The sequence below is a fragment of the Callithrix jacchus genome, chromosome 6 (genome assembly GCF_049354715.1).
Source record: "Callithrix jacchus isolate 240 chromosome 6, calJac240_pri, whole genome shotgun sequence".
Classification (NCBI taxonomy): Eukaryota; Metazoa; Chordata; class Mammalia; order Primates; family Cebidae; genus Callithrix; species Callithrix jacchus.
The window spans coordinates 122,269,320-122,283,596 of record NC_133507.1 but is presented as its reverse complement, the minus strand read 5'-3'; the positions used below and the strand labels follow the sequence as shown (position 1 = coordinate 122,283,596).

At 42.6% G+C, this 14,277-nt stretch overlaps 1 protein-coding gene across 2 annotated transcripts in view; it reads right to left on the bottom strand.

The window, feature by feature from the left end:
* Positions 1-14,277, bottom strand: part of CASP10 (caspase 10) — a 42,476-nt gene that overhangs the window by 27,389 nt on the left and 810 nt on the right. For both annotated transcript variants that reach the window (XR_001912325.4, XM_002749624.6), the window contains exons 2-3: positions 10,096-10,437; positions 8,122-8,215 (exon numbers count right to left, since the gene is read on the bottom strand). Coding sequence is in view for 1 of the 2 variants with exons in the window: in XM_002749624.6 (XP_002749670.1) it covers positions 8,122-8,215; positions 10,096-10,430 (429 nt within the window). In the remaining variant the exon portion in view is untranslated. The remainder of the gene's footprint in view (positions 1-8,121; positions 8,216-10,095; positions 10,438-14,277) is intronic.

The following is a 14,277-nucleotide window of genomic DNA, read 5'->3' as shown; positions in this document are numbered from 1 at the left end:
ATGGCCACGAGGCACTAGGTTTTGCACTGATAAATAAGATACGACAGCATCTGCCCTCACATTGCTCAGGAGTGTAGAGGAAGAGGCATTACCAAGCAAATATGTATACAATCTATATTAATACCAGGTACCAAATATATAGAATTATACAACAGGAGCCATGCTTGCTGTATATTAACATTACAACAACTGAATGAGTAGATACTATTATAATCCTCATGTTAAAGATGAAATAATTGAGGCACAAAGAGGTTCCAGTAACTTGCTCAAAGTCACAAAGCTAATAAATGGCAGAACTGATACAATCTGATGCCACAGTCTATCTCATTAACCACTGAACTCTAACTCACTGCTTTAAGTGATACTGATTAGGGAACCAGCAAAAGAGGAACACCAAAGAAATGAGGGGGAAATGTTCTGAAAGAATTTTAAATTTGGTGTTTTAAAAGAAAAGGAATTCTCTAAAAAAAAAAAAAAAATCACAATTTGGGCCGGGTGCAGTGGCTCACACCTGTAATCCCAGCACTTTGGGAGGCCAAGGTGAGCGAATCACGAGATCAGAAATTTGAGACCAGCCTGGCCAACATGGTGTAAACCCCATCTTTACTAAAAATACAGAAATTAGCCAGGCATGGTGGCGGGTGCCTGTAGTTTGAGCTACTTGGGAGGCTGAGGAAGGAGAATTGCAGAGGTTGCAGTGAGCAGAGATTGCATCACTGCACTCCAGCCTGGTAACAGAGCAAGACTCTGTCTCAAAAAAAAAAAAAAAAAAATCACAATTTGATGAGCATTTTTTTTTATTTTATTATTTTCTTTTATTTGAGACAGAATCTCAGTCTGTTGCCCAGGCTGGAGTGCAATAGTGAAATCTCGGCTCACTGCAACCTCTACCTCCAGAGTTCAAGCGATTCCTCTGCCTCAGCCTCCTGAGTAGCTGGGATTGTAGGCACGTGCCATCACACCCAGCTAATTTTTGTATTTTTAGCAGAGAAATACAAAAATAAAAATTTTTGTATTTTTAATAGTAAGTAATAGATTACTTACCCGCCGTTGGAAGAGGGCCTGAACACCCCTCAGCCAAAACAGAAAGGTTCTAAATTCATGTGGTCTCTCGGGGAGAATACAAATAACCTTGCCTTTGTAAGGGATTCTGGGATTTCTCTTTGAGAGCTTTCACAGAAACATAACCAGCATAGCTGGCCTACACACATCCTGAGAGATCTAACAACTGTCAGGAAATCCGTTCTCAGCATAGCAATCAGCATAGAATACTGAGTCTAAAGGAAACCACACCTGAACCTACTAACTCTTTAGCAAAGAAACAGAACAAGAGCTTTCAGACCTTTGCTGCTAGTATTTGCCAGAGTGGTATTCTTAAACTAATGTCCAGGTCCCATTTAAATGTGTGTGTGTGATGTACTAAGCATCTAATAAACTTTTAGAAAGTATAATGAATCTCCATAATTACTTCTGGAATCACATCTTAGCTCCTTGTATTCCTCCTGGTAGGATGTTTCAAGACATGAGTTTCTGGCTGGGCGGAGTGGCTCACACCTGCAACCCCAGCACTTTGGGAGGTCAAGGCGAGTGGATCACCTGAGATCAGTAGTTCCAGACCGGCCTGGCCAACATGGTGAAACCCCCATCTCTACTAAAAATACAAAAATTAGCTCGGTGTGGTGGCAGGCACCTGTAATCCCAGCTACTTGGGAGGTTAAGGCAGGAGAATCACTTGAACCCAGGAGGTGGAGATTGCAGTGAGCCGAGATGGCGCCATTGCACTCCAAACTGGACAGTAAGAGTGAACTCTGTCTAATAACAATAATAATTCTGTAGCCACAGATCCCTTCAAGTAAAGTTCTAGAACCTGTGCAAACAAAAGAGAAAAAAAAAACATTTTCCGGCTTTTCTTATTTGAAAACTAACACTCAGTGTTCAGCATACAAGAGACAACTGCTTTAACAAATGACCTTTCTCTCATCCCTCACCCCCTACCTCATATTATTCAGAGTTCTTAACATAGGATGGGGTATAACAATAAAAAGTGGTCTCATTTTGTTTATAAACCTAGACACTGGAACATTTGTGAGTGGATGACCTGACTTGGGAAATAATCTTATCAAATCCACCTGGAGAGCTTGTCAAACTGCAGGAATCTCCTCTGACTTTGAGAAATTCTGCATTTAAGGTATAATGCTGCCATTTTAGCAGGAAATTGCTTTGCACCACCGCAAACGTGGGCACTGAAATTTAATGGCAGAAGCAGAATATCCTTACGATGCTTTACATAAAAGTATTCCCTAAAACAAAATCCTGTTTTTAAAAATTCTCCAAGAATTATTAACCTTTAGGTCGTGTGTGTGTGTGTGTGTGTGTGCATGTGTACATATATATGTATATGTGTATGTGTATGTGTGTTTGCGTGTGTATATATATGTATATGTGTATGTGTATATATGTAGTGTATGTGTATATATACAAAAACCCAAAAGCAAGGAGCATGCCAGCATCTAGTTTGTGGTCTTGAAATGACATCTCTCATTAAAAGAAACCAGGGCTTTTGGGAGAAATGAGAGATTCTAGGACTGGGCAGAAAATATGCAAGATGAACCTGAAATATTTTTGCCAAATAGTAAAGAAGCCATCAGAGACTACTAAGGTCATGTCAGAATGACAGGAACCAAACTGAAGATGCATCCCCTGGGGAAAAAAAATGGGACAACTGAACTTTTTTTCTTTCTTTCTTTCTTTCTTTCTTTCTTTCTTTTTCTTTTGGAGACAGGGTCTCACTCTGTTACCCAGGCTGGAGTGCAATAGCACAACCATTGCTCACTGCAGCCTTGACTTCTTCCCTGGGCTCCAGTGATCCTTTCACATCAGCCTCCTGAGAAGCTGGGACTACAGGTGCACACCATCACGTCCAGCTAATTTTTGTATTTTTTTTGTAGAGACTGGGTTTTGTCATGTTGCCCAGTCTAGTCTTAAACTCCTGAGGCTCAAGGGACCTGTCTGTCTCAGCCTCCCAAAGTGCTGGGATTACAGGCATGAGCCACCATGCCTAGCCTCAATTTGAACTTCAGTAAGGATAATAATTGCAATAGATTGAAACACCTCATATGTTTAATCCATGAGTTTAAATTTATATATATTTTGTAGTGGGTCACCCGCAGAGAATGAAAAGAAACCAATTAACTTAAAAACTGGATAACTAGATGGGGCACAGTGGTTCACGCCTGTATTCCCAGCATTTTGGGAGGCTGAGGACAAAAGTTTGAGTCCAGCCTGGCCAACATAATGAAACCCCATTTCTACTAAAAATACAAAAATTAGCCAGGCATGGTGGTACATGCTTGTAATCCTAGATATTCAGGAAACTGAGGAAGGAAAATCACCTGAACCCAGGAGGCAGAGGTTGCAGTGAACCAAGATCACACCACTGCACTCCAGCCTGGGTGACTGAGTGAGACTCCGTCTCATTAAAAAGAAAAAAAAGGAAACTGGATAACAAAAAGAATCAAGGATTTACATATAAGCTATATCACTGGGTAACCAAATAGTAGATGAGGGGAAAACGAAATGATAGAATTCTAATATCTGGCTGGGTGCAGTGGCTCATGCCTAAAATCCCAGCACTTTAGGAGGGCCTCAAACACCTGAGGTCAGGAGTTTGAGACCAGCCTGGCCAACAAGGTGAAACCCCATCTCTACTAAAAATACAAAAGGTTAGCCGGGCATGGTGACACACACCTGTAATTCCAGCTACTTGGGAGGCTGAGGGAAAAGAATCACTTGAACCCAGGAGGCAGAGGTTGTGGTGAGCCAAGATCGTGCCATTGCACTCCACTCTGGGTGACAAGAGCAAGACTCTGTCTCAAAAAAAAAAAAAAAAAAAAGAATTCTAATATCTCCATTTTTGCAACCCCTAAAAATTCAACATATAAAACAGTTGCTAATATCGAAGAGAGAGAGAAAATCAGGTACCTCCGGATGAAAAAACAAGACTACCTCTAATCCTGCCAAACAAATCTGACCTGAATCTGATGAAACCTCTGGATTCAGCTGCCAGTCTGCAGGAAATGCAGAGGACAGAGAAACATGCCGAACTGTACCACAAGTGTGCAGTCAGCAAAACCCAGCCTGGGAGAAACTCTACAGGCCAACCGTCAAGAGGTTCTTCAATGAATACATTTTAAGAAAAAGAAAGAGATTTGGGGGCAGGGAGGAAATCTAACCTACAGATTAAAAGACACTTGAAAGAAAAACTGGACAAGGCCAGGCACATGGCTCACGCCTGTAATCCCAGCACTTTGGGAGGCCGACGTGGACAGATCACCTGAGGTCGAGTTTGAGACCAGCTTAGCCAACATGGTGAAACCCTGTCTCTACTAAAAATACAAAAATTAGCCAGATGTGGAGGTGGGAACCTGTAATCCCAACTAATTGGGAGGCTGAGGCAGGAGAATCACTTGAACCCAGGAGGCGGAAGTTGCAGTGACCCAAGATCACACCATTGCAGACCATCTCAAGAAAAAGAGAGAGAGAGAGAGAGAGAGAGAGAGAGAGAGAGAGAGAGAGAGAGAGAGAGGAAGGAAGGAAGAAAGGAAGGACAGGAGGAAGAAAGGAAGGACGGGAGGAAGGAAGGAAGGAAGGAAGGAAGGAAGGAAGGAAGGGAGGGAGGGAGGAAGGAAGGAAGAACGGGAGGAAGAAAGGAAGGACGGGAGGAAGAAAGAAAGGACGGGAGGAAGGAAGGGAGGGAGGAAGGAAGGAAGGGAGGGAGGAAGGAAGGAAGGAAGGAAGGGAGGAAGGAAGGAAGGAAGAACAGGAGGAAGAAAGGAAGGATGGGAGGAAGAAAGGAAGGACGGGAGGAAGAAAGGAAGGACGGGAGGAAGGAAGGGAGGAAGGAAGGAAGGAAGGAAGGGAAGGAAGGACTGAACAAAAGTAAATTTGAGGTCTAGGGAAGCCCAGTTAAGTGATAAAATCATAAAGAAACACATCATAATAAGGCAGTTCCTTAAAAGCCAGGACAGCAATCAGTTCTAGGGGCCAAGAAGGGGCCATGACTGGGATTGGGTAAATAGAGAGCTTTCTAAAGTAGCTAACAAAATTCTGTTTCTTTTTTCCTTTTTATTTTTCTCTTTTTCTTCACTTTTTAAATTACTGTCTATTAATTTGTTTTGAAAACACCCAGCATATAAGAACACAGAGAAAATTCAGATGACACATTATACAATGTCATTCTGCATTTTGCTAAAACACAAAATTGAACTTCTTGATCTGGGTGAGGGTTTCAAGGATATTAGCCTTATAATAATACATTAAGCTGTGTATTAGTTTTGTGTCATTTTCTGTGCCCATGTTTTGTTGGTTGGGTTTTGGGGGGTTTTTTAGAGACAAGGTTTCAGTCTTTCGTGCAGGCTGGAGTATAGTGGTGTGACCATAGCTCAATGAAGCCTCAACCTCCTGGATTCAAGTGATCCTCCCACCTCAGCCTCTAGAGTAGCTGGGACTATAGACGTGCACCACCACACCAGGCCTAATTTTTTTTTTTTTGTATAAACAAGGTCTCACTATGTTGCCCAGGCTGGTCTCAAACTCCTGGCCTTAAGCAATCCTCTCACCTCAGTCTTCCAAAGTGCTGGGATTACAGGTGTGAGCCACTGTGCCCAGCCTGTTTTTGTTTTTTTTTTTTAATTTTTAACAATAAAAAGATAAACAGAGGCATGCCAATGAAAAAGCACAGAACTTCCAGGGACCATCTAAGTAGGAAATTAGTAGATTCTAACAAGGGACCACAACTATGAGAATGTTATAAACCCCACTGTGTGTTTTAGTTCATCCTGCCAGTCCCCCTAATTACTCATTATAAAATCCCACAAATAGAAAGGGTTCAGGCAGCTTTCTGAGAAATAAAGGAGGAGAAAGATCACATCATCCCTTTCATTCATGCGTTCATTCAGATCACGTAAGCACCATTTCGTAATAGATTCTGAAAGGTCCTGGAGTTTACTAATGGGTAAGACTCAGTTCCCACCCCCAAGCACCCCCACAGCCCTTCTTTGGAGAAAGGAACCCCAAGAGGTAGAGCAGTGGTGACCAATCAGAAGCACACAAAAGGCTGAAATCCCTGAGGGCTCTAAAAAAGAGGAAAAAATGACTCAAAGGTTTTACCTCAGACACTATTCACTTTCCCAGACCTACAGGCCTGACACCAGGAAACATATTTAATAAATTATTAAATAGTTCCCATTGTATCTACTACATGTAAAACAGCTTCCCATTCCAAGGTGACTTTATTTCAAGCAATTTGTCAATAATATCAGTTGATCTGGGAACACTATACATGTAGGCTTTTGATGTTTTCATTCAGAAGTTGAAAGGTGGCCGGGCGTGGTGGCTCACGCCTATAATCCCAGCACTTTGGGAGGCCCACGTGGGCAGATCACTTGAGGTCAGGAGTTCGAGACCAGCTTGGCCAACATGGTGAAACCCCATCTCTACTAAAAATACAAAAATTAGCCAGCCATGGTGCCATGTGTCTGTAGTCCCAGCTACTTGGGAGGCTGAGGCTGGAGCATCCCTTGAACCTGGGAGGTGGAGGTTGCAGTGAGTCGAGATCGTGCTACTGCATTCCAGCCTGGGAAACAGAGTGAGACTCTTGTCTCAAAAAAAAAAAATTAAAATTAAAAAAATTTTTACAAAAAGACGTTTGATGGTGGGTTTATGGCTCTTCACTTTATTATTATGTTTCCTTTTTTTTGGAGACAGGGTCTTGCTCTATCACCCAGGCTGGAGTGCAGTAGTGCAATCACGGCTCACTGCAGCCTCAACCTCCCTGGCTCAAGCAAGTCTCCCACCTCAGCCTCCAGAGTAGCTGGGACTACAGATACACATTACTAAGCCCAGCTTATTTTTGTATTACATTTCATAACTTCCATACATGTTATATGTATTCTTTTGAATTTTAAAACATTAGTCAACCTAAAATATAACAAAAATAGTAGTTGAATAATAAGTTAATGCTGTAGGATAAAATTTGAAAATTGCCCCCTTCCCAAATTAACTAACTTGCTCGTCACAAGTTGTTATTAAAGTCATAAGAAAAAACATATATAAAGTTTTGAGGCCTAGAAGAGCTACTTCTCTGCCCTTAAATGTGACCGATATGGCAATATTAGCAGATAGCAGTTATATTAATATTAAAAACATTACAATTGACTCAAAGCACCTGTGCAACCCTTTACAAAGCACATCCTCGAACATTTGTCTCATTTGATTTTCACAGAAATTCTACATGAGAGAAATTGCAGAATCCACTAAAAGAGACACTCAGGCTCCCTTCAAAACCTGATCTAAAGTAAATGGATGAAGAAATAATTTCCACTCTGCCATTGTTTACCACTTCTGCATTTCCTCATGTGCAAAAACCTTTTTACATCATAAAACACAGTGGATGGGCCGGGACAGTGGTTCACACCTGTAATCGCAGTACTTTGGGATGCTGAGGTGGGCTGATCATAAGGTCAGGAGTTCGAGACCAGCCTGGCCAACTTGGTGAAATCTCATCTCTACTAAAAATACAAAAATTAGCTGGGCATGGTGGTGCATGCCTGTAATCCCAACTACTGGGGAGGCTGAGGCAGGAGAATAGCTTGAACCCAGGAGACGGAGGTTATAGTGAGCTGAGATTGTGCCTCTGCACTCCAGCCTGGGCAACAGAGCAAGACTCCACCTCAAAACAAGCAAAAAGAAACCCGCAACGGATGCCAACGGAAGTGAGAATTTACCGTATGCTATGCCAAATATAGGCCTCATGCTAATGCTTCATGCACGCTGTTTCAGCTAATTCTCTTAACAGACCTAGAAGGAAGTCATATGATTGCCCACAATTTTACATCTAAGAAAACAGAGACTCAGAAAAGTTCAGTCATTGGCCTCACAACATGGGTTTAGAAGCAAAATCAGGACCAGAATCTAGGCTCACCTAACACCAAAGTCAGTGTTCCTAACCGTTGTATATTGTCTCCCACAAAAAATAAAAATCCCTAAAACCCTTTCCAGCATCTTCCTCATCATTGATTGAGACAGGGCTCACACAGACCCCATTCTATATGACCCACTCACCATTTCGGTTTTGGGAAGAGAGTCTCCAAGAAGGAAGATCATATCCTTTAATTTCTCTTCGTCAATGCCTTCTGACAGTTCATAGAGCAGGTTTCTAAGACACACAATCAAATGACAAATAAAGCCTTACACTTGCAGAGGACACCATAATCAATCAAGTGCTTTCATAGATGTTTCTGTCATTTGAATGATCAACTCAGTGTGTAGACAATTATTAATCCCATTTAGAGGTTCAAAAAATGAAAACTTTCAGTTTCTAAGTGACTTGTTTAAATGAAGATAACACAGTAAGTAGTAGAGGCAGGCCTTCTGCTTCCAAGTCTAGTGCTGTTTTCACCACACTCAGAAGGCATATTTTTAAAAAGGCATAAAACACAATTCTGACACACCCTCCCATCTCCTTATTCCAACTAGAAATTCAGACTTGCTTTACACACACTTGGTAGAGAGGACCCCAAGCCAGCCGAGGTACAGTTGGTTGTATATCGAAAAAGGAAGAAAACTATCCCAGCTTCGAGATAATTATATAATCCACAACCAGAAAAAGTGAGTATTTCATCCACATACTAACAACCCTATGTGTCAGAGATGGTCCTTCAGATGTCTAGTGAGCAGAATGGAAATACGGATTTCTGGAATTCATCATTCCTTTCACTGACTCAAGGGCAGCTCAGGTTCTGGGAGCCAGCTCCACTGCTAAGGCTTAATGTATTCTAATCGCCTAGACCATAAAACACCCTCCAAGGCTCTTCTTCGTGAGGTTCTCTGATCTGGACACTATGTCAGTGAACAATTTTAAACACTGTCATTGGCCAGGCACAGTGGCTTACGCCTGTAATCCCAGCACTTTGGGAGGCTGAGGTGCCTAGATCACTTGAGGCCAGGAGTTCCAGACCAGCCTGCCCAACATGTTGGAAACCCCTTTTCTACTAAAAATATAAAAATTAGCCGGGTGTGGTGGTGGGTGCCTATAGTCCCAGCTACTCAGGAGACTGAGGCAGGAGAATCGCTTGAACCCGGGAAGCAAAGTTTGCAGTGAGCTGAGATCATGCCATTTCACTTCATCCTGGGTGACAGAGCGAGACTCTGTCTCATAATAAAAATAAAACGCTGTCATCCATGATAAGGCCAATGCCTTAATTTTACCTCTTTGGGCAAAATGCCTATTTTTACGTCTCTGGATTTCCACCTAAAAATATATAAATATCTATAACTAGACATGGCATAAATGACATCCCTCCCTACCCCAGAAACACATCTCTTTTTTTTTTATCTTGCTTATTTCACTCCAAATATGCCTTACTCTCTTCTCAAGGCCCCGGGAAAGAGGTAGACAGAGCAGAGGATCCCAGGAGGGAGAAGATCTACACGTGTGGCGGCTGGTAACCAGGGAAAATGCAGGCTTGGCCACACTGAGGTGGACTTCACTGCTAGTGAGAAGCAAAACAAAGGGAAGCCACCTCCAGGCCCAGAGCTTGGGCTTGAAGCTTTGCTGACCTCCCACCTCTCATCTCATTAGCATCAGAGGCTGAGAAAAAGATTTAGAGCCTCCTGGTTTATCATCCAAAAAGATAGATAACCAAAAGATTTATTTTTGAGACAGAGTCTCACACTGTTGCCAGGCTGGAGTGCAGTGGTGCAATCTTGGCTCACTGCAACCTCGCCTCCTGGAGGATCAAGTGATTCTCCTGCCTCAGCCTCCCAAGTAGCTGGGACTACAGGCACATGCCACCACACCTAGCTAAGTTTTGTATTTTTAGTAGAGACAGGATTTCACCATGTTGGCCAGGATGGTCTTGATCTATTGACCTCGTGATCCGCCCACCTCAGCCTCCCAAAGTGCTGGGAATACAAGTGTGAGCCACCTTACCTGGCCACCAAAAGATCTTAACTGCAGCTTCCTTTCAAAGCCCAATGGCCAGAATGAACACTAGATGGGAGATCCTCCCATCTTCATCACAGACGCGTCCTCACCTGAACAGAGAGACCCTTCTTTGGGTGGGCAGCAAATGCTCCACTTTCTCTTTGGTGTAGTTGAGGTACTGCAGCAGTTTCTTCTGCCCTATGATATAGAGGAGTTCAGCCAGGAAGAAGGGGCTGCTCTCACTCAGCAGATCCTCTGCCAAGAGATGTTCGAAAACATCTGAGGCTGAGCTGGACTTCTCCAGCTTCTTGTGGGTGACCAAGTCTCTGCAGAGAAACTTGAGGTGCTCCACATCTTCGACTCCCAGGTTCGAACCAATAATCAGAAGTTTCTCACGAAAGCTCCCTTTACAGTTTTTATCTGAATGTGGACCTTGAGAACTCATGTCCAGGCTGAAAGAGACAGAGAGGTGAGGCAGGGCACCACTCTGTTAGACAGTGAGGACATATGGCACCCTGACTTCCCAGGCCCTCCCCTCATCACAGCCTCCTCTGTTGTGGGCATTAGACTTTCCGAGAGGTGCTGAAAAATAAAAATTACTTTGAGGCTACTTCAAAAACCAACAACCCAGAAAACTTTGCCCCAACACTTGCAAGTTACTTTTTAGGAAGCTTGGAGGAAGTTTATATTGAAACTTAATTCACTTTGATTTCTCCCAAATCAAAATGTGCCCAGAGGGAGAAAGTTAAGATGGAGGGACACAGTACTATTTCTTTCAAGCCTGGTAGCCTGATTAGAGCCATTACGTTCATCTCCACCAAGTGGCAGAAACAGCACTTGGATCTATGCTTTAAGTTTTAGAAACAGAGACTGGGCGCAGTGGCTTCAGCCTGTAATCCCAGTACTTTGGGAGACTGAGGCAGGCGGATCACCTGAGGTCAGGAGTTTGAGACCAGCCTGACCAACATGGAGAAATCCCATCTCTACTAAAAATACAATATTCACCGGGTGTAGTGGCTGGCGCCTGTAATCCCAGCTACTCAGGAGGCTGAGGCAGGAGAATCGCTTGAACCCGGGAGACAGAGGTTGCAATGAGCCGAGATCATGCCATTGCACTCCAGCCTGAATGACAGGAGTGAAACTCTGTCTCAGAAAAAAAGAAAAGTTTTAGAAACCAAGCAACCTAGGGGAGGCAGGTTTATCCTTTTGAATTATCTATCAACACAAAGACAGCGAGGTACCATGAGGGATGTGAGTTACATCTTCACTTCAGACTGCTACCTGTAAGCGGACAGGCCTCTATCTTACAGAAAAGGAAGGCAGAATCTAGACTTCAAGCCTGAGCAACATGGCAAGACCTGGTCTCCGCTAAGAATACAAAAAATTAGCAGGGCATGGTGGTACATGCCTGTGGTCCCAACTCAGGAGACCAAGGTGGAAGGATCATGTGAGCCTGGTGGGCAGAAGTTGCAATGAGCCATGATTGTGCCACTGCACTCCACCCTGGATGACAGTGAGACCTTATCCAAAAAAAAAAAAAAAAAAAAAATCCTAGACCTCAGAAGGAATGGGTGGTTTTAGACAAGAGTTTTTCAAATCAGTGCAGGAAGTTAAAAATTTCATGGGTCAAAAGAGAGCCCGCATAGCCAAGTCAATTCTAAGCAAAAAGAACACAGCGGGGGGCATCACACTACCGGATTTCAAACTATACTACAAGGCTACAGTAATCAAAACAGCATGGTACTGGTACCAAAACAGAGATATAGACCAATGGAACAAAACAGAGGCACCGGAGGCAACACAACATATCTACAACTATACAGTCTTTGATAAACCTGACAAAAACAAGCAACGGGGAAAGGATTCCCTGTTTAACAAATGGTGTTGGGAAAACTGGCTAGCCATGTGCAGAAAGCAGAAACTGGACCCCTTCCTGACACCTTACACTAAAATTAACTCCAGATGGATTAAAGACTTAAACATAAGACCTGGCACCATAAAAACCCTAGAAGGAAATCTAGGCAAAACTATCCAGGACATAGGAGTAGGCAAGGACTTCATGAACAAAACACCAAAAGCATTGGCAACAAAAGCCAAAATAGACAAATGGGACCTAATGAAACTCCACAGCTTCTGCACGGCAAAAGAAACAGTCACTAGAGTGGATCGGCAACCAACAGAATGGGAAAAAATTTTTGCAGTTTACCCATCTGACAAAGGGCTGATATCCAGAATTTACAAAGAACTCAAACGGATTTACAGGAAAAAAACAAACAAGCCCATTCAAAAGTGGGCAAAGGATATGAACAGACACTTTACGAAAGAAGACATATATGAGGCCAACAATCATATGAAAAAATGCTCATCGTCACTGGTCATCAGAGAGATGCAAATCAAAACCACATTGAGATACCATCTCACGCCAGTTAGAATGGCGATCATTAAAAAATCTGGAGACAACAGATGCTGGAGAGGATGTGGAGAAAAAGGAACACTTTTACACTGTTGGTGGGAGTGTAAATTAGTTCAACCATTGTGGAAGACAGTGTGGCGATTCCTCAAGGCCTTAGAAATAGAAATTCCATTTGATCCAGTAATCCCATTACTGGGTATATATCCAAAAGGCTATAAATTGTTCTACTATAAGGACACATGTACACGAATGTTCATTGCAGCACTGTTTACAATAGCAAAGACCTGGAATCAACCAAAATGCCCATTGATAATAGACTGGATTGGAAAAATGTGGCACATACACACCATGGAATATTATGCAGCAATCAGAAATGATGAGTTCGTGTCGTTTGTAGGGACATGGATGAATCTGGAGAACGTCATCCTCAGCAAACTGACACAAGAACAGAAAATGAAACACCGCATATTCTCACTCATAGGCGGGTGATGAAAAATGAGAACACATGGACACAGAAAGGGGAGTACTAAACACTGGGGTCTATTGGGGGGAAAAGGGGAGGGCCAGTGGGAGGGGGAGGTGGGGACGGATAGCCTGGGGAGAAATGCCAAATGTGGGTGAAGGGGAGAAGGAAAGAAAAGCACACTGCCATGTGTATTCCTATGCAACTTTCTTGCATGCTCTGCTCATGTACCCCAAAACCTAAAATCCAATAAAAAATAAAAAATAAAAAAAAAAATTTCATGGGTCGGCTGCTCTGTCTATGGAGTAGCCATTCTTTTGTTTACTTATCTAATACATTTGTTTTTACTAAAAAAAAAAAAAAAAAAAAAAATTACGTAAATAAATGTTTCCATCTGACAAGTTTATAAACTACAGTATCCTCTATACTAAACTTCATTATAATCAGAGGAGCAATGCAGTGATAACATTTTCATTGTAATATTATTTATTCTATAAGCACTTGAGGTATATAGTCATTATGCAGAACTTCGCTATTTTTAGAAACAGGAAACTACTTTCTAAAGGAAGGAACAGGCAGTGTGCAGTGGCTCACACCTATAACCCCAGCCAGGAGTTCGGGATCAGACTGGGCAACATGGTAAAACCCTGTCTCTACAATAAATACAAAAATTAGCCAGGCATGGTGGTGCACACCTGTGGTCCCAACTACTCAGGAGGCTGAGGCAGAAGGATCATTTGAGCCCTGGGGGTGGAGGGTCCAGTGAGCCATGATCATGCCACTGCACTCCACCCTGGGTGACAAAGGGAGACCCTGTCTCAAAAAACAAACAAACAAACAAACAAACAAAAAAACTGCTAGACCTCAGAAGGAAAGAATGGTTTTAGACAAGAGTTGCTCAAATCAATGTAGGAAGTTGAAAATTACATGAGTCAATGTTTCCATCTGACTAGTTTATAAACTACTGTATTCTCTGTACTAAATTTCATTATAATCAGAGGAGCACTTCATGAGGCCAAGGCAGGTGGATCACTTGAGGCCAGGAGTTTAGGACAAGCCTGGGAAACATGGTGAAACCCTGTCTCTTAAAAAATACAAAAATTAGCCAGGTGTGGTGGTGCCTGTGGTCCCAGCTATTTAGGAAGCTGAGGTGAGAGGATTGCTTGAATCTGGGAGACGGAAGTTGCAGTGAGCCAAGATTGTGCCACTGTACTCCAGCCTGGTGAAAGAACGAGACTCCGTCTCAATTAAATAAATAAATGAAGGAAAGAAGGAAGAAACACATAGCAAAAATCAAAACCTCCATAATAAGGAGTAGTTATATCGAGATGGCATAACTAGAGATAATACAAATTTTCTCCTGGGCTTTCAACTGAATTTCTCAAATTTTATTTATACATGAACATACACATTAAT